Raw genomic sequence first — 24,566 nt, 5'->3', positions numbered from 1 at the left:
AGAAGAAATAAATTGCAAAGGGATTTGCACAACTAGTAAAAAGATCTTTTCTGTGACGATGCAAAGCTTGTATTGGTGTCGACGGCAAATAATTTGAGCATTTGCCTTAGTTTTAGGAAAATAATGCTATAAAATTAATAATAAACAAATTTGTTTGTTTAATTTTGTCTTTAGGTTAACCTTATTTGAAAGAGTCCTTTTGCAAGACATAAGGGCAACCATCTTGTCGAAACCACATTTTGTAGTTCGTAGATATTGACTGGCACATCTTCTAACAAAGTTAAGAGGAAATAAAGAGTAAATACAAATAGTATACAAAAGTATGAATTTTTTAAATAACATGTTTTTTTTTGCAGGAAAACAGGCAATAATATTTTTTATGACAAGAAAAATAGCAAGTGTTGTACCATTTTGGAAACTTGACTAAACAGACCATCTTTTAAAATGACTTGCCAAGGGTGTTGTACTACTCCTTTTTTTAGAAATCGTGTGTCAAACTTGCTAGACATAAATTCTTTCAACCTTAACACAACCAAATAAATTTTTTTTTGCAAAACTAACGACTTTTGTTGTTTGATTTGTGACTTGTACAGTAGCATGGTTCACGAGGAATACATTATTTAAAAAATCACTATTAAATTGCGAACATTTCTGACCGTAGTACCTAAAGATATGATGTATGGGACCGATTTTTAACATTTTCAAAAATATGTCTATTACCACTTAACTAAAAGACATAGAATTTTTTTCTTATTTTTACCAGAACAGGTATGGGTTGGCCTCCCATCCGGTGCCCGCTTGACGTTGTGTTTAGGGACATCCTGTATATCTTGGTAAGTATCAACTTTATAAAAAAACATTTTATACAAAAGTTGTTTAATATTTTATTTGCCATAATAAGACAACATTAAATTGTTTTTATTTCAGAAAACAAATGAGCAATGAATAACACTTGAAGTTTCTTAAATGGCAATGTACCCTTTTGTTAGGCTCATTTGATAGATTTTTTTTCTCTTTGCGATGACGTAAAATTTCAAAGTCAGAAAATTTTTGAAAAAACCTATAAATTTAGTGCACTAATTTTTCGTTTATTTGTTTTATTTTGTATGTAAATTTAGTTTACGGTAATAATTCGAGATACTTGACGATCTCGGATGTCTAGATTAACCCTTAACCCGAAACATAGCTCCAGCAGACAGTTTGATTTGTCGTAGTGCAGTGTAATGTGAGTAGTAGACTCTAGAAACGTGCAGGTCTGTGAAACCAGTTGTTTCGAATTACGGTAAAGAGGTCCTATAGACCAGTGTTTCTAATTGCATATATACACTAAACAAAAGTAGCAACTAGTTTAGCAACTATGGATAAACCAGGTCCTAGTAGATATGATACCCGAATAAATTTGAATGATCCAGATTTTGAAATTAAATAATAAGAAGTTGTTGCTTAATAGCACAAGTTTATATTTATCGGACGAAGAACCTAATGAAATAGCAGATGATTCCGACCAGGATCCTGACTATATTTTAGAGGATAGTAATGATTCAAATCAGATGATGATTTCCTGGACATAGAACCCAGAAATGAGACTATTAGGATGGATCTCGAAGCAAATGATGTGGAAGGAGAAACTGAATCCGACGAAGTCACATATTGTGGCAAAAATTGTTTTCAGTGGACGTCGACTGAATCAACAAGAAACACTGAAACCAGATCGCATAATATCATTACACGTTTACCAGGGCTAATTACAATTAGTAGAAATTTAGGAAATAATCCTTCTAAAGAAGAGATTCATGACAACGCTCACAAGACGTTTCGATTTGAGGTTATAATTATAGAGTTACATCCCTTAGAAGAACAGACGTACTTTTTCAACGTGGCCATTTGAATTGTACAGCAGACATATTAAACTAATGCTATCTCTTTCTAACACACATTACTCTCTAGCGGTTTGTGAACTACGTATGGCATTTGTAAGAGCGAAAAACGATGATTTACTGCCAGCTCTCGTGGCGTCTACTATACCATAAAAAAGTGCCTATTAGAACTTTTTTTCATGAGCGCAGTGGTTTCCAGGCGATATGTTGTTACCAGTAGTACATAGACATTTAAACACTATCCGTTTTAGGTTATAGGCATAGCTGATGTATTCAGGATAAAGCCATATTTCCCAAACATGCCCATATCAATCTTATCCGTCTTGTTATTTCGGTGGTATTTTGCTAAAACGAAATTGAGAGAGCTACAAATGAAGTAAAAAGGATTTTCAATCGCATGACATTAACAAATTAAAATATGTTAATTTTGTAATAAGTGGGTTTCTGATAATTCCAACCACATCATGTTTATTCCATGCTAGGACGGGTCAGACACAGCAGTTGTGCCAGTTATGTAAATTTTATGGTCTGGGACTAACAAACCATCAAGCTACAGTTTTTACTACTTTTAATCATGATGCTTATGGGGTTGCTGTTATTGATCCTTGTATTTCTGATCATAAGGCAATTTCTTTTGAATATAAAATTATACACTTACTGTCTAAACAAAAAGCTAAGCACCCATTACTGAACATGGATTGCTATATTTCTGTCTATAGGTGTGTGGAAAAAATAAATTTGTCCTTTGTTGAAGATACAAACATATACATAAACAGCAAGTTTTCGAAGTTCACAAATCTTTTAACTACTGCTCTTGACGTGTGCTTTCCACTTAAGTCTAAAATATATAATTGTTGTATTCGTTATTTCTTTCCATTTTAAAGCATTAAATAAAATAACAATATCTTCTGTTTGTACTTTTATTAAAAAATGGATTATTTGTTTTTAATTCTACCGGTTTCGGTTCAATAGTAGAACCATCTTCAGGAATCCTCGAATTTCGTCAATTTATTTTTAAATCTCTTGTGATAGTTAACATGTTAAAAATGTGCGTATTCCCGCACGCACATATTCCTGTCACACTAACTTTGAACTTAACAGCTAATACCCTACAAGTAAAAAACACAAGTTCTTGTGAATTGAAGAAAAGAATTTTTTAACATGTTAACTATCACAAGAGATTTAAAAATAAATTGACGAAATTCGAGGGTTCCTGAAGATGGTTCTACTATTGAACCAAAACCGGTAGAATTAAAAACAAATAATCCATTTTTTAATAAAAGTACAAACAGAAGACTGTTATTTTATTTAAAATATATAAGATCACAAATTTTGACGCTAATAAGATTCACTGGTTTGATAATGATGTAAAAAACTGATAAACGGATATTAGATAAGATAAATTGTCAAAAATGAAAGACAGTTTCAATGTACTTTAACTGGTTGTAAAATTTTTTTTATTTTTCGTCTGACTAGTTTTGCCTTATAGGCATCTTCAGAGACTCTACATTGAGAAATTGTTATTTGTTTTACAATATTGTACTAATCCAAACTTAAACAAATTCAAAGTTTACAATTACTTACTCGTTAAAAATGTTTCTTGAAAATGATTTTTCTTGTTTCTCAAAACCTGCTTGATGAGTTTTCATTTCATTTTTAACAACGACGTAGTTCAACCATTTTAAACTGTAACGTGCTCGTCTTTAATTTTAAACGTTTAACTAATTTTTATGGCATATTTCGGAATTAAGAAATGTTCTACAACATAATCTGTCAATCCTATAGTTATTTTTTGATAAGATGGATATAACTTCACATTTTTAACGAGTAAGTAATTGTTGTAAACTTTTAATTAGTTTAAGTTTGGATTAGTACAATATTGTAAAACAAATATTTCTCAATGTAGAGTCTCTGAAGATGCCTATAAGGCGAAACTAGTCAGACGAAAAATTAAAATTTTACAACCAGTTAAAGTACATTGAAACTGTCTTTCATTTTTGACCATTCATAGATAGTTTCTTCACTGGTAACATGGATTTAATCAATTTTAACTCATATATTAGATAAGAAACTAACAGCAAATGAATAAATAGTTCAAATAACACACAAAGGGCAACTTGGACAGTAATTAGAAACTGCAACCCAATTCAAAGATGAGAACAGACGACTAGCATAACCATTTTTTGCGAATGTCGCGGACCAGCTTCCTCTATTTAATGATTTAGGTGAGATGTGTTTTTCCTTTGAGTGGGTTTCTTACGGTACAGTGCGCGATGTAATCGCAGAACTAAAAAATATAAGTAGTTTTGATGTATTTTGGATATTCCATTAGCTAAACATATTAGCAATTGTATTCGCACTTCCGTATTTCCAGACTGTCTAAAAATTGCAAAAGTTACACGATGTGTCTAATTATAGACTTATATCTATTATACCTGTAGTTAGGAAGATATTTGAAATTATTTTAAACTTGCAAATAACTTGCTATTTAGAGAATAATCAATTACTAACTAATGATGAGTTTGAATTTAGGAAGGTTGAACATGTGAAGTGATATAATAAAGTTTAAAACTTAGTCTTCAATAAACATGGGGTACCTCAAGGTTCTGTATTGAGTCCCATATTATTCTTAATTTTTATCAATGATTTATCGAAAAGTATGCCAACGCAGACAAAATGTATGATACCATGACATTAAATGTGTCAGCCTTCTCACAGAATTTGAGACAACAGATCGTGCCATCACACGAAAGCATTGCAAAATGGTTCTTCATCAATCAACTTAAAATAAATGAGTCTAAACACATGTTTTGTATTTCTCTCTTCGTCAACTTGATTCAAACTATCAATCTAAATCTATTAAATATCTCGGTATCTATTTAGGTTCGAAGCTAACATGGGATGAACATGTTTTTCAGGTAACAAAAAGATTAAACAAGACCATATTGTAGACGTACGGTTGTAACATTCTTGACGACCATTGCCTTTTATAACTTTGACGAATTTTTTAGTGCTGATTTTAGTTCTATTGGTCAGATTGTCTTCTTGTCTATACTTTTTTGTAAAGAAATATTTGTATCCTTTAAAAACCACGAATAAATTGCTATTATTATGTAATACACACAACGTACTTTTTAATAATTATACTTTCAAATCGGAATACTAAAGTTTATTATATTGAGTAAATTTAGAATATCATTTTTTGGTTCAAAAATGATTTGTTTGAAAAAAAATCTCGTTAAAAGAAAATAAGAAACTTTTTTTTCGAAAACCCGACATACTTTCTTTTTAAAATCATCATTAAAACCATGTCATTCCTTTTCAGTCGACTCTACAGTGAGATGTGGTATGTTGAGAAGCCGTTGTGCTTTCGTTGACGAACAGAAATCGTAATAGCTTGATTAACTTGCTCTTCATCTTGTGTATCGTCGCGGAATTGCCGGTATTTCTAGTACAAGAACGAAACAAAAAGAAAAAGAACCCCGGTAGATATTGAAGATTGTCGTTTGGAAAGTTTTTTTTTATTTTAAGAGACGATCTTCGAAAGTAACTGAAATCGCGCCTCCTCAAACGGTTCTCACATACTTCTTCATTTAAAAACTATGACTTACCGTCCCATTGTTAACTCTGAGACACCATCGGCGATTGTAAGAGAACGCTTAATTATCATGTTAATTATAAGATAATCCCCTCGTCTCGGGGACGATTTCGTTATTTTCAATGGAATAAATTAAATTAATTTAACCTAAGAATTTTGACGTTTAAAACGTCAAAAAAAAAAAATTTATAAATTATATTTATAAAAACCAACAAACTATCATAAATATCAATTTACGATGAATTTGTGGTTTTTGAGGACCACAAACTGATTATTTAACGCAAGGTAAACATTGTTGGAATTAAAATAATTATTTATTAAAGACCACAAGTGAAATCAAATTCGAACCAGTTTAAAAATTGAATCAATTTTAGTAGCGGCGAAGAAAACAATTAGAAAACGTTCTAAACTATTAGTTAAACGTAAAATGTTAAAAGAAACTTAATTGAAACTAATTACTAACCTCGTTATCGTCGTCTGTCATTATTTGACAGATTTCCCGAAACCATCCGAATAAAATCCGACGTACGCCGAAGTACGATTTTTTTTTTACCATTTTGGACTAATTAAATTAAGTCACAACACTTAAAAAGAAGATAAATCGTTAGATTGGGTGTTTAAAAAAATTTTAACATACCTTTTTTAAGTAAATTAATGATTTTCGTTAAGATATTGGATGGTGGTGTTGAAATGACAGCTACGTGATTTAGTATTGAGAGGTTAACAAAGGTGGCGCTAATTTGAATGTTATCAAAAAATAAGCGGGAAATTTAAAATTTATTATTTTTATTTATTATTAACCTGTTTTAACTTAATTAATTTTACCTTATTACATAATAACATTCCGAATATTAATTCCAAATGGAGATTCAGCAGAAACAAAATAAGTCCCGGTAATTTCAGGATTAATATCTTCAGTGTACAAAATCTGGCGGTTATTAAAACAAAGCCCAAAAACATAAAAAATAGCCGAGCTACATTCAGTTGCGATATATTGCGGTTTATTTATGGTATTAATAAAATATTTATAACTTATCCAATGATTACAATAAGCTACAAAGAAAAAATTAACTTGATTTAATTAAACTTTATTTAATTACCTTGACCGTGATCTGTAATAATTTCTGCAACCGTACAACCTGGTTGTAAAGGTCTCAATGGATTAAAATAAATATCTAACGTTCCCATATTTTCATTAGCTCCAAAAATTAATCCATCCGTATGTATAACAACAGTTGATTTAGCATCAGTTCCGGTTAATCGTTTTTCCGGGGGTGCACCGTTATAATTAGGTCCAGCAGCATCCAAAGCCGTTATTTTAGCTAATTTTTCATTCGATAATCTAAAAACGTTCTTTCCAACAAACCCAGCTACGTGGCAACCCAAAGAATGAGACACAACGTGGACTTGATCGAAATTTAATTTCCCAGAGTATTTTAAAAACACTAAAGTTTCAGCTATTAATTCACCAACATCCGGTGCAATCTCTCTAGCATATGTGTATCCTTGTTGATCTAAGCGATTATAATCAAAGCTGAAAACGTTACAATCGTATTTCTTTAGGTATTCATCGCGTATTTTAAGGTAATGGGGGCGAGTATGAGACTCGGTCCACCCATGGATAAGAACGATGTTAATATTTTTTATTGGGATTAACTCAGTGTTGATGTTATCGATTCGAAATTCTAATCCATTTACGCCGGAATCTTTGTTGTATAGGTAAAAGTAAATGCTCGGGATAGCTTGGGTTCGATTTAAAACTGTTAAACCATCTAAAACAAGGAAATAATTTATTTATTAGATTAATTACAGAAAACTGTAAGTATATTTGGTTGTATAGTGAATTTCACTTAAGATGCAATATACAAAACAGCTCCAGTTTTATACTAGTACTGTTACTATATAGAACTAACACTATACTTAGAACTGGAATCATTTGGGTTTAGCAGCACGTCTCTTAAGACGGCTAAACCCGAATGATTCTAGTTCTAGGTCTTGTGCTAGTTCTAACGAAAGTGCTAGTGTAAAACTAACACTAGACCTAGAACTAGAATCATTCGGGTTTAGCCGTCTTTAGAGACGTGCGGCTAAACCCATATGATTCTAGTTCTAGGTCTTGTGCTAGTTCTAACGAAAGTGCTAGTGTAAAACTAAAACTAACACTAACAACTAGTTCTAACGAAAGTGCTAGTGTAAAACTAAAACTAACACTAGACCTAGAACTAGAATCATTCGGGTTTAGCCGTCTTTAGAGACGTGCGGCTAAACCCAAATGATTCCAGTTCTAAGTATAGTGTTAGTTCTATATAATAACAGTACTAGTATAAAACTAGAACTAACACTACACCTAGAACTAAAAACATTTGGGTTTAGCCGTCTTTAGAGACGTGCGGCTAAACCCAAATGATTCCAGTTCTAAGTATAGTGTTAGTTCTACATAGTAACAGTGCTAGTGTAAAATTAGAACTAATACTAGACCTAAAACTAGAAACATTTGGATTTAGCCGCACGTCTCTCAAGACGGCTAAACCCGAATGATTCCAGTTCTAGGTCTTGTGTTAGTTCTAGCGATAATGGTAGTGTAAAACTAAAACTAACACTAGACCTAGAACTAGAAACAGTCGGGTTTAGCCGTCTTAAGAGACGTGCGGCTAAAACCAAACGATTCCAGTTCTAGGTATAATGTTAGTTGTGTATAATGTAACAGTGCTAGTGTAAAACTAGAACTAACACTAGACCTAGAACTAAAAACATTTGGGTTTAGCCGTCTTTAGAGACGTGCGGCTCAACCCAAATGATCCTAGTTCTAGGTCTTGTCTTAATTTTAGCGATAGTGCTAGTGTAAAACTAGAGCTAACATTAGACCTAGAACTAGAAGCATTCGAGTTTAGCCGCACGTCTTTCAAGACGGCTAAACCCGAATGATTCTAGTTCTAGGTCTTGTGTTAGTTTTAGCAATAGTGCTAGTGTAAAACTAGAACTAACACTAGACCTAGAACTAGAAACATTCGGGTTTAGCCGTGCGTCTGAAGACGCACGGCTAAACCTGAAACTTCTCTAGTTTCTCTAGAAACTTCGTCTAGTGTTAGTTCTAGTTTTAATTGTTATACAGCGCTAGACCATGAACTAGAATCATTCGGGTTTAGCCGTCTTAAGAGACGTTTAGCTAAACCCAATTGATTCTAGTTCTAGGTATAGTGTTAGCTCTAGTTTTACACTTGTACTGTTACTAGAACTAACACTAGACCTAGAAACATTTGGGATTAGTCGTGCGTCTCTTAAGAAGGTAACTGAGAGTTATCATAAGGACGTCACCTTTTCCAAACAAAACTACCCAATCCTGTACTATTAAGCTATGTAAGCCGTGTGTCCACTACCAAGTTTTCTTGCGGAAGTTGCTTCCAGAAGCGACTTCCAGAAGTTTTTGTCGTGTAAACACGTATTAGAAATCACGGCTTGCAGAAGTTACTTGCAGCAATTATGTGGAAACACGTGTTTGTTGCTTGCTGGAAGTAACTTGAACGACTTGCTGTGAACTACAAGTGTTTTGAAGACTTGCAGAAGAAGTCGGGTATACGTGAGTAAACGGTTTGTGGTATTCTCTTCTGTTTTCAGTTTTGTTTTGTGTTTTTTTTTGAGTTCTTTTCAAAATTTATAAAAATGGACAAAAATAAATTCGTTTGGAGTAGTGAAAAAACACATTTGGTAATTGAAAAACAAGAAAGTTATCCTGAATTATGGGACACGTCCTCAAAAGACTATAAGAATAAAATTAAAAAACAAAATGCTTTAAAGGCAATAGCCAATGATATAGACGCACCCGAAGAAGAGGTCAAAAGGAAATTGCACAACCTCCGAACACAGTTTGGTCAAGAAGTAAACAAAGAAAAGAAAAAAAAAGTGACCAAAGTGCTGATGATGTATATGTTAGCAAGTGGGAGTTTTATAATGACATGAAATACATGACGTCATCTCATGTACCCAAAGAAACTGAGGATAATTTGGTAAGAATAAGAAAATACGGATATATAATCGTTTTTCTTGTTTTTTTTCTTACCTGTTGCCAAAAATCGAAGAGTAACTAAAAGCCGGTCTTTGGGAGGTATAGCCAATCTCATTTTAGTATCCTGTTTTTGAATACTTGTTTGAATTAAAGATAAAATGTATTCAAAATCATCATTAGATATTTTCAGGAAATTTTTCAATTGCATGGAGTCTTCGGTCCGCAATTCTTCAAGTAATGTATTTTGGAAACTTAAATCAACGCGCCGCAGCACCCAATTTTTCACCCAAACACTTCTTTTTGTTTTTTTTTTTTTAATTTGCTTCTTTTTAATTAAATATGCTGCGATGGCAGCTGCCAATCTTATTTTGCCACAAGACATTTTTATACTGTCATTCGTAAAAAAAGCAAACTACTGCAAGCTGTACTCACATTGTGTGGAAACACGTCTGCAATTTCTTGCAGCAAGTTCGTCGTGATAACTTCTACAAACTACTTCTGGAAGCAGACTTCCGTAAATTTCGGTTTGAGTGGAAACACTTCAGCAAATACTTGCAGAAGTTCTTCCGCAAGTGACTTGCTAGTGGACACACGGCTTTACATTTTATGTTGGACAGTGCAAGTACATATAGTTCGTTTTTTTTTCTATAATACTTGTCAATGTAAATTTGTTAGGGTTTCTGTTGGTATTATCTAGGACCCTTATAAAATTTATGTTGTTTTCCTGATTTTTAGTAACATTTTCTTTTAGTAACTAAATAATTGAGGTTAAAATACTAATAAATTTTTAGATAAATACGATTTTAACGAAGTACATATTTATTGTAAAAGCGTTTTTTATGCACCTTTTCTTTTTGAATAACGAAAACTCAAACGTCAATGTGACATATCTATTTCAAAACATGATAAAACAAAACTCCCTGTTAATTTTGCCAACTTTACAACAATTTGCCAGGTATTATAGAAAAAAAATGAACTATAGTAGTTTCGTAACTATGATTACTGCGTTCATATATTGCGAGTTATATGAAATTCCCGATATAACATGAAAATATAAACTTATAAACAATATTACTAACAAATGATATTTGACATTTAAACGTCAAAAATATTTTAAGGACGTCAAGAATGACGTTTCGATCAAATATTATAAATTAATTTATTAATCCACCCAAAAATAAATTTATATATTAATAAATGATTTATTATTATTAATATTACATGATTTATGTGGTTTTTGAGCACCACAAACAAATTTTATAACAGTTTCCTATAAAAGATGTAAATTGGGTTGCATTAATAAATTCAAAAATAAATTAAAAAAATACTAACCTGTAATACCCCAAAAGCACAAAACACACACTAAAATACATTTAATCATTATTAAATAAAGTGTAAACTAACAATCTAGAGTAGTTAAAAGTTCAGATTGAATTGATTTCAACTTTTTGGTTTCATTTCGTTGCGTTTCGGTTTAAATACGATCCGTTGTGCGTACAGAAGCGCAAAATTTGCCAGTTATTAACGATTATTAAACAAAATTGTAACGGGTAGACCCATATGATAACCGAAGCGGTTTTAATAAATTAAAAAACGACGATTCACCGATAAATCGGACGTTAATGGATGCGAGTAGCGCCCTCAATCGGCGTTTATCGCTAAGAACTACAATTAACGTTCATTTACATCGGATATTTACATACAGATGGCGCTACTTTATCTAACCCTATGATTTATTATGGTAAAAAGTTAAAATTAAAATAAAACTCACATAATTTAAAATAATTTTATGGCATTCTTTCTATTAGTTGTATCATTCTTTCTAAAATAATCGCATTATTGCTTACACACTGTGAAATAGTATACGGAGGACCTATACTGAAATCATCACGAATTCGTAATAACTTGCCATCTTCAGTCACATCAATCAAATTCTTTATAAACCAATTTTTTAATCGTATTCTTCTTTCTTCGATATCTCGCTCGAATAGTGGTTCTTCAATAAATGTATCTCGCACCACCTCAGCATCCGGGGTTAGTTTAAACGTTTTTAAAGCGTGGAACATCACTATTTTTAAGATCTTTTTATTGTCTTTGATTTGAGTTAAAACTATCGTTTTTGAAATTGGATCTATTACGTAAACGGCACCGTTATGCACATCGTTATCTAACGTTGATATGCTTACATACTTTCCTGTTAGATCTTTTAAAAAAATTGGATCACATTTTTCAAGTTGTTCTAAAACATCCATTTTTTGTTATTTGAGGTTATGTTTTATATGTGTGAAGTTAGTTCTTATTTCAAGTTTTTTTTTTTTTTTAATTTTTAATATTTGATTTATTTTTAGATACTTAATTTAAATAAAAATTAATAAATTAATTTTAATTTTGTAATAAATAAAATAAATATTAAGCAAAATTGAGATTTATTGCTAAATTCATATCGAACCCACACGTTTCCTTTTGACATTAATTTTGAGATCAATTTTCTAGAATCGTATATATACTATATATTTCTTTCAATTAATTTAAAAGAAATTGAGAAAATTAATTTAATTTTAATTTTATGATAAGAAAAATAATGGGGTCATACACACTTATTAAATTTAGAGAAAATTTTTACGTCAAACGATATATGCAAGTATATGCATGAACACAAAGTAAAAGAAATATTTTGATCAATTTTATATTTTGCGTAATTTGAAGTGAAAAATAGCAAATATTCAAACGAAATAATTTCGCGGCTTTTCTGTGACGTAGGAACCGCACTGCCTAAAACAAGTTAAATTGTCCGTTAGATAGCGCTTGCGGTGTGACAGTGTCAAAACAAAACCATGGATGTAATAGAGTGTCTCTATTACATCCATGAACAAAACATAATAAACATAACCTACAAACACTCTATCTCTTTTCAATACAACCTAAATGACGTTCGTCTCTTTCTCGCATTTGAGCGGGGAGCAGGGGACGCAAAGGTGGATACGTACGTCATCAACGCGGGAATTTTAAAAGCCCAAATGGGTACATAAATTTTCAACAATTTTTTTAACAATGATTTTGTTCGAAAATATTAAAAAAAAAAATAACGGTAACTATATTTTTATACAAACTTTCAGAAAATATAATAAAAAAAAAATCGTGTATGACCCCATTTAAAGCAAAATTTGAGATTTGTTGCTAAATTCATATCGAACCCACACGTTTCCTTTTGATGTGCTTTTGACATTAATTTTGACATCGATTCTCTAGAATATTCCGAATCTCTTTGAATTAATTTAAAAGAAATTGAGAATATCGTCTCAAAATGATGGTAAGTATTCATTTTTATCGAAATTCATCTCAAGAATTAAGTAATTTCTTAATAACAAAGTAATTAATTATTGACATAACCTCAAAGAAGGCGTTACCGGTTTTTCATTAAACACATGACCCAAAAAATCTAAATTTTCGCTTAAATATGAACGTAATCGTACTATTTACTTCACCAACATTTATTTTATCATAAAAAAACTCAATTATTAAGATTTTTTTTTATAATTTCGTACATAACCTATAAAAAAACTAATTTATGTTTTTTTGTGTAGCAACCGCAAATTCTTCTATTAAAAGAAGGTACTGATACCTCACAAGGTAAACCACAATTAGTTTCCAACATAAATGCCTGTCAAAATGTGGTGGATGCTGTAAGAACAACTTTGGGGCCCCGTGGAATGGATAAATTGATTGTAGATCGAAATGGAAGGGCTACAATCTCAAATGATGGTGCAACTATAATGAAATTACTTGATATTGTCCACCCTGCCGGTAAAACTTTGGTTGATATAGCAAAATCTCAAGATTCTGAGGTTGGAGATGGGACAACAAGTGTTGTTTTATTAGCTGGGGAATTTCTAAAGCAAATCAAACCTTTTGTTGAAGAAGGAGTCCACCCACGAATCATCATCAAAGCGGTTCGTCGATCCTTAACGTTATGTTTAGAAAAAATCAATGAACTTGCCATCAAAATCAGTAAAGACAACACAAAGGAGTTTCGTAGCTTATTAGAAAAATGTGCTGCAACAGCAATGAGTTCTAAATTAATCCACCAACAAAGAGATTTCTTTTCAAAAATGGTTGTAGACGCCGTTTTATTACTGGATGATTTATTACCTTTAAACATGATTGGTATCAAAAAAGTACAAGGTGGGGCTCTTGAAGAATCGTTGCTTGTTGAAGGTGTTGCATTTAAAAAAACATTTTCTTACGCCGGTTTTGAAATGCAACCGAAAACTTACACAAATTGCAAAATCGCAATGTTAAACATCGAGTTGGAATTAAAAGCTGAAAGAGATAACGCCGAGGTGCGCGTAGACTCAGTTAAAGAGTACCAAAAAATTGTCGACGCCGAATGGAACATTTTATACGGAAAATTACAAAAAATACACGAAAGTGGGGCCCAAGTTGTTCTATCAAAACTCCCCATCGGAGACGTCGCCACTCAATTCTTCGCCGACCGCGACATGTTTTGTGCTGGAAGGGTACCCGAAGAAGATTTAAAACGTACAATGAAAGCTTGTGGTGGGGCTATAATGACGACAGTTCATGATCTTCAAGATTCAGTTTTGGGAACATGCGCTCAATTTGAAGAGAAACAAATTGGGGGTGATCGTTATAATATTTTCAAAGGATGTCCTCATGCAAAAACTTGCACCTTGATTCTCAGAGGGGGTGCAGAACAATTTTTAGAAGAAACCGAAAGATCTTTACATGATGCTATAATGATTGTTCGTCGTATGATTAAAAACGACGCAATCGTTGCCGGGGGTGGAGCTATCGAAATGGAACTCTCTAAAATGTTGCGCGATCATTCAAGAAGCATCGCTGGAAAGGAACAATTATTAATTGGAGCGATTGCTAAAGCCCTTGAAATAATTCCAAGACAACTTTGTGATAACGCCGGGTTTGATGCGACAAATATCTTGAATAAATTACGTCAAAAACACGCCCAAGGTAATTGTTGGTATGGAGTTGATGTTAGTAAAGAGGATATCAGCGATAATTACGAAGCTTGCGTTTGGGAACCTTCAGTTATTAAGATAAACGCGTTAACAGCCGCTTGTGAAGCGACTTGTTTGATTTTATCTGTTGATGAAACTATTAAAAATAAATCGTCGGGTGCTGGAGATATGCAAGCTCCAATGGGTCGAGGAATGGGGAGACCAATGATGTGAATTTAACAAAATTGCTTTAATTAAAAAAAAAATAGGTTAGATTTGATTTAAAAATGTAATCACGACCGTTTTTTACTTAACAGATCGTGAATATTAATTATTATTACCATTTATGCACGCATCAAATTCAATTTTGATTTTAACATTCTATTTTTCATTTCATTTCGGATTATTAATCACTTAATAAAAGCTATTTAATACAAAAACGAGTTATTTACTTACATTTGAGATTATATTCACATATCCTAGAATAATTACGATTTAGATTAATTGTTGCTAAAATTGTTCATGAAATTTTTGACACATAATTTTTGGTGGCTCCATCTGTTGTTAATTAGAGTAATTTTGACTTTATTAAATAATTATCTTTTACCTTAACTTAATTCTCCTAAATATAATATAGAAAAGTGTTTAAGATGTTATTTATGAAGAAATTTATATAAAAAGTTAATAATAATAATTTCTAAGATTTTTTAGGTATTAATATTTTAGTGACTCCATCTATTGAGCAACTTAAGAACGTTAAAATTATATTTATAATAGAAAGAAATGTGCAATTTTTTGATCTAAAATTTATAAATATTATTTTTTAATTAATATGGGTACAAAATTAATAAAAAATAAGTAGCAAAGCAATTAATTATGTTTTTATTAATTTGTACTGTCATTAAAAAGTGGCTCCATCTATTAAAAAGTGTCAGATCTTTTTGACAGAAACCAAATAAGGTTATGTTTATATTTTGAATTCGTTTTGATTTAATTAATTAAAAAATATAACAAAAGTACGAATTAAATTAATTAAGGAATAACATAATTTATTTCAATAAATCCGCTGAGTTAATAAATCAACTAAAAGCCTTAATAAGATTTATAAAGAGTAACTTAGTAAATTTAACTAAAGAAAATGTATAACTAATTATTATTAAATTAAAGGATAGATTTGATTTAAAAAAGTAATCACGACCGTTTCCTACTCGACAGATCGTTAATATTTATAATTATTACCATTTTTGCACGCATCAAATTCAATTTTGATTTTAACATTCTATTTTTCATTTCATTTCGGATTATTAATCACTTAATAAAAGCTATTTAATACAAAAACCAATTATTTACTTACATTTGAGATTATATTCACATATCCTAGAATAATGACGATTTAGATTAATTGTTGCAAAAATTGCATGAACAATTTTTGACACATAATTTTCGGTGGCTCCATCTATGGAAAATTAGAGTAATTTTGAGTTTATTAAATAATTATCTTTTACCTTAACTTATTTCTCCTAAACATAATATAGAAAAGTGTTTAAGATGTTATTTATGAAGAAATGTATATAAAAAGTTAATAATAATAATTTCTAAGATTTTTTAGGTATTAATAATTTAGTGACTCCATCTATTGAGTAACTTAAGAACGTTAAAATTATATTTATAATAGAAAGAAATGTGCATTTTTTGATCTAAAATTTATAAATATTACTTTTTAAGTAATATGGGTATAAAATTAATAAAAAATAAGTAGCAAAGCAATTAATTATGTTTTTATTAATTTGTACTGTCATTAAAAAGTGGCTCCATCTATTAAAAAGTGTCAGATCTTTTTGACAGAAACCAAATAAGGTAACGTTTATATTTTGAATTCGTTTTGATTTAATTAATTTAAAAATATAACAAAAGTACAAATTAAATTAATTAATTAAGGAATAAAATAATTTATTCCATTTATATCCACTGACTTAATAAATCAATTAAAGGTCTTAATGAGATTTAAAAAGAGTAACTTAGTAAATTTATTTAAAAAAACATGTATAACTAATTATTATTAAATTAAAGGATAGATTTGATTTAAAAATGTAATCACGACCGTTTTCTACTAGACAGATCGTTAATATTAATAATTATTACTATATCAAATTCAATTTTCATTTTAACATTCTATTTTTCATTTCATTTCGGATTATTAATCAGTTAACAAAAGCTATTTAATAAAAAAAACGAGTTATTTACTTACATTTTAGATTATATTCACATATCCTAGAATAATTACGATTTAGATTAATTGTTGCAAAAATTGTTCATGCAATTTTTGACACATACAATTTTATGTGGCTCCATCTATGAAAAATTAGAGTAATTTTGAGTTTATTAAATAATTATCTTATACCTTTACTTCATTCTCTTAATTATAATATAGAAAATTGTTAAAGATGTTATTTATGAAGAAATTTGTATAAAAAGTTAATAATAATAATTTCTAAGATGTTTTTGGTATTAATATTTTAGTGACTCCATCTATTGAGCAAGTTAAGAACGTTAAAATTATATTTATAATAGAGAGAAATGTGCATTTTTTAATCTAAAATTTAAAAATATAATTTTTTAATGAATATAGGTACAAAATTAATAAAAAATAAGTAGTAAAACAATTAATTATGTTTTTATAAATTTGTATTGTCATTCAAAAGTGGCTCCATCTATTAAAAAATGTCAGATAGTCAGATCTTTTTGACAAAAACTAAATAAGGTTATGTTTATATTTTGAATTCATTTTGCTTTAATTAATTTAAAAACATAACAAAGGTACAAATTAAATTAATTAATTAAGGAATAAAATAATTTATTCCATTTATATCCACAGACTTAATAAACCAACTAAAAGCCTTAATAAGATTTTAAAAAAGTGAAATTTAATTAAAAAACATGTATAAATAATTATTATTAAATTAAATTTAATTAGAATTGTGTTTGGTGAAAGCTAAACAAATCATTATCATGTTTATTTATAATACGATATGAATATCCTGGAATAAATTGAACATTGCCACATTTCCATTTTCAACCACAAAATTATTATAAAAAAACAATGACTTTCACTCCATATAATAACGATAATCTTATTTAATTACCTCAAAAAGTATTCTTTATAAATCCAATTAAGTATAATTTATCAAAAATTTCCTTAAATAAGTGTTGTAGAAGAAGAAACTTGGCAAATCAGCGTTGTATAAGGAAATGTCAAATGATAACTGGCTCACAGCACAACAAAATAAAAACCACATTTTATAACACTATACGTGCACAAACCGACACAGATACACGCATACACTCACTCCCTTGTGCTTAGAATGTGCTTTAGAATTGGTATATAAATCATGGGCGAAGAAAGAGTTATTTATTCAGGATACCTTTTGGTACCACCAACTGGAAAAATTGTTATTAAGGTTAGCAAAGTTATTAATATATTCATAATACATTCATTTTCGTTGGTTTTATAGAAATCTTGGCAACAAAAATACTGTCTTCTTTACAAATCAAGCAAATTTGGAATCGAACGTTTAGAAATCTATGATGACATTGGAACATCAAAACACTCCCCTCATCGAATAATCACCCTCGAAAACTGCATTAAAATCACCCAAAAAACATCAATGACCTTCTCGATAATCACCAAAACAATCTCACAAGATTTTGGCACCCAATCGGAAACATCATTAACCCAATGGATGAATGCTTTACAATCGGTCGCGTTTCGAGACGATACATCTCGGGCGACAATCGTTGAAGACAACGATTTGTATTGTTCGTCGGGTGAGGGTGTGTTTAGCGTTAAATTACACAGTTCGGATGCTTCGGAACGATGTGGATTAGAGCCGATAAATTATACTTTGGTTTTAACTCCAACTGCCATACAGCTAAGAAGTTACAACGATAATAAATTGTTATTTACGTGGCCATATTGTTTCATTCGGCGCTATGGGCATAAAGAAGGAAAATTTACGTTCGAAGCGGGGAGAAAATGCGAAACTGGTGAAGGAACTTTTTATTTAGAACATTATAATGAACTGGAGATATTTCGGTACTAAAATATTTACTTAAATTAATTTTGGAAACATTTAAGAATCATTATGTGGCTTAAAAATCGACGATTTTTATTTTAATCAATGTGAAATGATCCAAAAAGCTCCTATACCAGTGTGATTGCTAAGGAATTTAGGTGATGTTTGGAATTTTTTTTTATATTAAATATTTCATCGAATTTTTTGAAACTTTAAGAATGTATTTGTCTATTATCGAACTACACTGTGTTAATTAATTATCCTACCCGACGTCATCATTGCAAGTATGCAACCAATATCACAGTGTTCGTATTGCAATACGCAAATTGCGTATTGTGTTGCATAGTTGCAATGATGACATTGGGTAGGGTAATTAATTAACACACTGTATATCAGAATTGTTACAAGTACAAAGGAAAAGTACTCCCAGTAACCAGTACAAGTAGCGCTATAAATTATTTTTACTCCAAGTAATAAGTAACAAGTATTTTTAAAAAGTACTTGGAGTAATAAGTAATTTTAGTTAAAACTAAAATTTCAAGTACCCAGTGCAAAGTAAAACTGAAATCTCTTGTGGTAATAATACGTTCGCCTGGCCCCTGAGTGACTTTTGAACGACCTAACATCGACACTTAACCCGCGAGACATAATGCTGGGTGTTTTTTTAAGCCTGATAGATATTTAAATTGAAAAAAATAACACAAAAAATTAAATTTTAATCCAAAAAATGTTTTTGTTCGAAAGATCAATATACAGGTGTATCTGAATGACTGCAACAAACTTCAAAGGGTGATTCCTTAGTGAATTTTAAGGGTACTTTGATATATGAACCATGGGCGACTTCGGCCCCCCTAAGGAGTTACACCCCTCCAAAAATGGCGGAAAATTTAGAGGCCAAAATTGAAGATATCGTAAAACCAACAAGTGCAATTATCTTAGTTATTATTATAGGTGGAGTATTATAACTAAGACATTATATGGACACTTTTTAACAAAGAATTTCATACATAGTCAAAAAAAAATTTTCAGTTTTAGATTTTGAGATACTATGACAATTTTCGTTTTTTTAAGTGGAAACAACCACTGATTATTCGCTTACTAAATTCGTTATTTTTTTCTGATTACAAAAATATAGGGTTTGATGGTCTATTTCTTATTGTTTTAGAATAAAGCTAAAAATAAACTTTTTTTTAGTGTCGTCAAAGAAATTAAATTTACAGTTTCCTGTAAATTACGGTACTATAACTAAAAATTATTCTACAAAAAATTTATATAAAATTTACTTTATTTTCTAATATGTAACATTCTAAGATGTTAAACTTTTGGTAATTTTCATAATCCATCTTAAAAAACAGGATTTTTAATTTGCCACTTCAAAAAATTTTTGAATACAAACAAATGTTGCTATGTTTATTTGAATTATAAAAAAATATATGAGTGCCATATATCAATAATTTATTAAGTCATTTAATAATAATATTAAATATTAATAAAAAATGTGAAATAATGCAATCTATTCCAACTTTAGTGTAAACGAATATAAATTAAATACTTCAACAAATGTAATTGTTTCAAATATCAGAAATATGTTTTTTTAATTTTTAATGCTTTTTCGAGCATTGCTGGCCCTATCTCACGAATAACACGAACAATGTTGGCTTCAAAGGCGTCAATTATTCTGGTTTATCATCATAAACCAATGACTTCACGTGGCCCCACAGGAAATAATCTAGAGGTGTCAAATCGCATCATCTTGGAGGCCAATTGACAGGTTCATTTTTAACTTATTGCCAAATTTTGATTTCAATAAATCGATGGTCGCCGTATGGCACGTAGCACCATCCTGTTGCAACCACATCTCGCCCAGATCAATGTCATCCATATTTTCAAACAAAACATGATTGATCATGGTGCGGTAACGATCTCCATTGACCGTAACGCGAACTCCGACTTCATTTTTAAAGAAGTCGAATGATGTCACCAGCGTGCAAACCACACCAACCGGTGCATTTTTCTGGATGTAATGGAGTCTGTTGTGGATTGGTTTCACTCCATAAGCGGCAATTTTGTTTATTAACAAACCCGTTAAGCCAAAAATGAACCTCATCGCTGAACACAATTTTGCGATAAAACATCGGATCAGTTTCCAACTGCTCTACTTAGAGTCCAATTGGCGAAAGAACGACGCATATGATGGTCTCGTGGCTTTAATTCTTGCACCAGATGGATCTTAAGCAGGTGTAGGCCAAGATCTTTGCGCAAAATTTTCCACGTAGAGGACGCACAGAGCCTCAATTCCTGTGACTGACGACAAATTGATAAATTTGGATCTTCTTCCACACTTCAGTACGCACATTCCTTCGACGTGTTGGTGTTATTGCATCATTTAGAGAGTATGTGGTATGAAAGCTACCTACAGTTCGACGGATGGTTTGCTCAGATGGACGATTATGTGCGCCATACAAGTCATAAAGTCGTCTATAAGTTGTGCGTGATTGATGACTGATTTTCAAACTAAATCTGGAGAATTTGGTAGTGTTGTTCAAGCGTCAATCTATTCATGATGATTTGCCAGAGTTTACTGATCATAAATGTCAAAAAGTGAGCGCAATATGACAGTTCGTTTGACAGTTAACCCTTTCGCAAGTTTTATCTGGCTTAAAAAAACAGCCTTTATATACCGGCGTTAAAAAATAATGAAAATAATTTTTTTTTTTCAAAAATTGCAAGCCATCATGAAAATTTTTTCAAGTGAAAGTTATGTAAAATTATGCTATCCACCCAGCGGAAGAAAAAGAATTATAGATTTAAGAAAATAGCAGGATTAGTACTCACATCTTGTATGACCGGAAGCACAAAGAGAATGATTTCATGTCGTTATAATCCGTTTTAACGGCCTAACTATACATTCCAATCTTTTTCTTATATCACTAGTAATAATAAAAAAATATGGGGGTGAGAGCCACATCCGAGGGACACCCGGAATACAATAATTTTTTCATAGAAAAATAGTAGAACTAACATTTTAGCGACTTATGTGCTATGCCCCGAAGCACTCATAAAAAAAAACCCCTCCACTCCTCCCAGCGATAACAGTCGATTCAACACCTAAAATGGAAAAAACAAATATCGATGTTAAACTAGAAGATATTCTCCGTACCGTGACCTAGGATTTTAGAGAAACATTGAAATTTTACAAAATGTTGCACAGTTTAGAAGAAAAACTTTTATTAAAATTGCCTAAAGAATCACCCCTGAAGTTTGGGCACGTCATTCAGATACACCCCGTATATAAAATCGACAGTGATAGGGTTAGTCTAAAACTAGAACTAACACTAGACCTAGAACTAGAAAGTAGCGGATTTAACCGCACATCTCTCAAGATGGCTAAACCTGAATGATTCTATTTCTAGGTCTTGTGTTAATCTAGTGGTAGCGCTAGTGTAAAACTACAACTAACACTAGACCTAGAACTAGAAGGTATCGGATTTAACCCAACCAGAAATTTACAACCCACCCTCTGCTCCACGCCCAACCCGACATTTGAGAAATTCGCACTGGCCCTACCCCCGTCTAAAAGATATGTCGCATCAGGGTGACAAAGAATCGAGTGTTGTTGCAGCAATTTTTAAATCTGTAATGGAAGGGACACAGACAGATATCACTCAACAGAAGAATAGTTTCAGTAAATAGTCTTCAGCCAATAGTATTGTAATCTCCAAGCACTTTGACAGCAGTATATATTGTCTTCTGAAAGTATTAAATAGTCTTTGCCAACAATATCTAGCTTTCTCCAAGCAATTTGTAGTCTTTCCGACAATATTTAGCATTCTGAAAGTAGTTAATAGTCTTTTGAAAACAGTATCTTGTCTTTCCAAGCAAATAATAGTTTCTCCCAACAGTATTTAGTCTTCTCCAAGCAGATTGTAATCTTTTCTACTAGTATCGAGCATTTTGGAGGCAGTAGGTACCTGTTTTGGAGAGCATATCTCTTCTTTCCAAGTAGTTATTACTCTTTTCCGGTAGTATTTAGCATTCTGGCAGCATTAGGTAGCTTTTTGGGAAACATATCTCTTCTTTCCAAGCAGTTATTAGTCTTTTCCAGCAGTATCTAACATTCTGGAAGCAGTAGGTAGCTTTTTGGGAAGCATATCTCTTCTTTCCAAGCAGTTATTAGTCTTTTCCAGCAGTATCTAACATTCTGGAAGCAGTAGGTAGCTTTTTAGAAAGCATATCTCTTTTGCAAAGAATTATTAAAGTCTTTTAAATCAATAAGTAGTCTTAGAAGCAGTATTCCGCCTGTCCAAGTAGGTCAAAACTTTTAATAGCAATGTTTAGCGTTCTGGAAGCAATCGATATTATTTTGAAAACAGTACCTAGTCTTTTCCAAGTAATTTGTGGTCTTTTTCTGCAGTATCTAGCATTTTAGGTAACTTTTTGAAATAGTATTTCCTCTTTCCAAGCAATTTTTAGTCTTTTACTAGCAGTATATAATCTTCTGATATCAATAATTACTCTTTCGCAAACAGTCAAATTGTCGATTTTTAAGCGACATGATGATTCTTGAATTACACCATAATTTTTTGCATGATTTATTTATATTTATTGTTATTTTTTTAGTTGTATCGCTTCAAAAATGAAATCGATGAAGAAACTTTTAAAGGGCGAATCATCTCCAGCACTTTTAGATTGTGGTGATAATCAATTTCAAGCCGCTTTAACGATGGAACCACGATCAAGATCCCCTTTACCACCATCCCCAACGAGCAGTTCATCACTCCAAGATATCGAAAGTCACGTTTCTAAATCAACTACCATCGAATATTTAGATAAACGTGCCAACAATCCAATTTTTAACGAATTTGTTGTAGGAAAAAAACATCCGCCAACGAAACCCCCGCGAAAAACCCTCCAAAACTTTATTCCCGCCGAAAAAGATTACGAATTTATTAAGAAATATGACGAAATTGAGTATCGAAGTAACGCTTGGCAAGAATTAGGTGTTAACGATGTCAAACATACTGAAAATCATATTGTTAATAGTGATGATGACGGGGAATATGCATCTTGGGGGAACGCTAAAGGTGTGGAAAAACCGGTGAGCGTAACAAAAGTCGTTATGGAACCTTTATTAACGCATACAAGTTATGATAAATTAAACTTTTTTGGTTCAACTGGAAAGATATCTTCAAATTCGGGTTATAGGCAGGTTCTACCAACGCCGCCAGTACCTCAAAGAGTTAGCCCCCCATCTTTTAACGATTACGATGAAGTTACAATTTCGATGGAAAGCGTTCGTTTGGCGGATGATTCGCATTTAGGGTACGCTTTAGTTCGAAAAGCTACAACCTCATCGAAAGAAGTTGATCACCAGTTTCATAACAACGATCCTTATGCCATTATTAGTAAGCCGAAACGTGTCTAGTCGAGGAGATGTGATTTTTTTATTGATTTGTATTTAAATCAAGATGCCAACCAATTTTTTATATTATTTTTCGAAACACTTCTAATGATCCCTCTTCACTATGGCTCATGATGAGCCACTAGAATTGTCATTATGATGGCTAGCATGTTTGCTTCCACACAGTGGTATAGTCTAGATGGACCACTCCAAGCAACAGGTGCTGATGACGACCGAAATAGTTAAGCAATGACTGTGTGGACATGCCACTGCGCAGTTAGCTGCGCATGATGGCGCCCTTTGATGTGTGGCCACTTCAGGCCATGATCCATGGTCAGCCAGTGGTCCATGATAAGCCATAGTGAAGAGTGGCCATAAGATTTTTGTTATAACGATTTTATGAAGGAAATAATAACTTTAAGGTTACCAGAATGAATCAAGTGTAATAGGAGGAGTAAAAGCATCACTGTGCAATATTTGCAAAGTTTTTAGGCATAAGTTGCTAATTTCACACCAGAGTTAGAATTTAAGAGAGGGATAATTTCATAATTTTTTACTGTATATGTAAAGTGTGGTTAAATAATTACACAATTATATCATAATGTACTTATTAAAGTTAAATCGAATCAAAAATTTCA

The 24,566-nt window shown here is 31.5% G+C and overlaps 4 protein-coding genes across 5 annotated transcripts; 2 read left to right on the top strand and 2 right to left on the bottom strand.

The window, feature by feature from the left end:
* Nucleotides 1-6,244: 6,244 nt before the first annotated feature.
* Nucleotides 6,245-11,238, bottom strand: LOC111423234 (lipase member H-A-like). 2 transcript variants are annotated; one of them, XM_023056475.2, is made up of 3 exons: nucleotides 10,811-11,238; nucleotides 6,576-7,247; nucleotides 6,245-6,528 (listed from the first exon to the last, which is right to left on the bottom strand). In XM_023056475.2, exons 1-3 carry the CDS (start codon nucleotides 10,857-10,859, stop codon nucleotides 6,305-6,307), a joined length of 945 nt encoding a protein of 314 aa, XP_022912243.2. In that variant the 5' UTR covers nucleotides 10,860-11,238; the 3' UTR covers nucleotides 6,245-6,304. The 2 variants fall into 2 exon arrangements, with proteins under 2 accessions (XP_022912243.2, XP_022912241.2); XM_023056473.2 differs by lacking the exon at nucleotides 10,811-11,238 and adding an exon at nucleotides 9,533-10,531.
* Nucleotides 11,239-11,250: 12 nt separating this feature from the next.
* Nucleotides 11,251-11,762, bottom strand: LOC111423236 (gem-associated protein 6-like). Its single transcript, XM_023056477.2, has one exon. The coding sequence runs from the start codon at nucleotides 11,728-11,730 to the stop codon at nucleotides 11,266-11,268; it is 465 nt and encodes a 154-aa protein (XP_022912245.2). The 5' UTR covers nucleotides 11,731-11,762; the 3' UTR covers nucleotides 11,251-11,265.
* A 912-nt stretch (nucleotides 11,763-12,674) lies between these two features.
* Nucleotides 12,675-14,894, top strand: LOC111423232 (chaperonin containing TCP1 subunit 7). The gene is made up of 2 exons (XM_023056471.2): nucleotides 12,675-12,788; nucleotides 13,063-14,894. Exons 1-2 carry the CDS (start codon nucleotides 12,783-12,785, stop codon nucleotides 14,686-14,688), a joined length of 1,632 nt encoding a protein of 543 aa, XP_022912239.2. The 5' UTR covers nucleotides 12,675-12,782; the 3' UTR covers nucleotides 14,689-14,894.
* Nucleotides 14,895-17,679: 2,785 nt separating this feature from the next.
* LOC111423233 (docking protein homolog) lies at nucleotides 17,680-24,372 on the top strand. Its single transcript, XM_023056472.2, has 3 exons — nucleotides 17,680-17,912; nucleotides 17,967-18,547; nucleotides 23,148-24,372. Exons 1-3 carry the CDS (start codon nucleotides 17,844-17,846, stop codon nucleotides 23,950-23,952), a joined length of 1,455 nt encoding a protein of 484 aa, XP_022912240.2. The 5' UTR covers nucleotides 17,680-17,843; the 3' UTR covers nucleotides 23,953-24,372.
* Nucleotides 24,373-24,566: the final 194 nt, after the last annotated feature.

The sequence above is a fragment of the Onthophagus taurus genome, chromosome 3, assembly GCF_036711975.1.
Source record: "Onthophagus taurus isolate NC chromosome 3, IU_Otau_3.0, whole genome shotgun sequence".
In the NCBI taxonomy this organism is placed as follows: Eukaryota; Metazoa; Arthropoda; class Insecta; order Coleoptera; family Scarabaeidae; genus Onthophagus; species Onthophagus taurus.
Note: the sequence above shows the minus strand (reverse complement) of the source record. Positions and strands in the feature narration are given on the sequence as shown.

Bases quoted from the DNA above. Each gene is read 5' to 3' on its own strand.
- LOC111423233 (XM_023056472.2), top strand. From the start codon at position 17,844: ATGGGCGAAGAAAGAGTTATTTATTCAGGATACCTTTTGGTACCACCA. The intron at 17,913-17,966 runs GTTAGCAAAGTT...TTGGTTTTATAG, and splicing joins CTGGAAAAATTGTTATTAAG to AAATCTTGGCAACAAAAATA. The intron at 18,548-23,147 runs GTACTAAAATAT...TTATTTTTTTAG, and splicing joins AATGAACTGGAGATATTTCG to TTGTATCGCTTCAAAAATGA.
- LOC111423234 (XM_023056473.2), bottom strand. From the start codon at position 9,860: ATGTCTTGTGGCAAAATAAGATTGGCAGCTGCCATCGCAGCATATTTA. The intron at 7,248-9,532 runs GTAAGAAAAAAA...TCCTTGTTTTAG, and splicing joins TCTTCGATTTTTGGCAACAG to ATGGTTTAACAGTTTTAAAT. The intron at 6,529-6,575 runs GTAATTAAATAA...TTTTCTTTGTAG, and splicing joins TATTACAGATCACGGTCAAG to CTTATTGTAATCATTGGATA.
- LOC111423236 (XM_023056477.2), bottom strand. From the start codon at position 11,730: ATGGATGTTTTAGAACAACTTGAAAAATGTGATCCAATTTTTTTAAAA.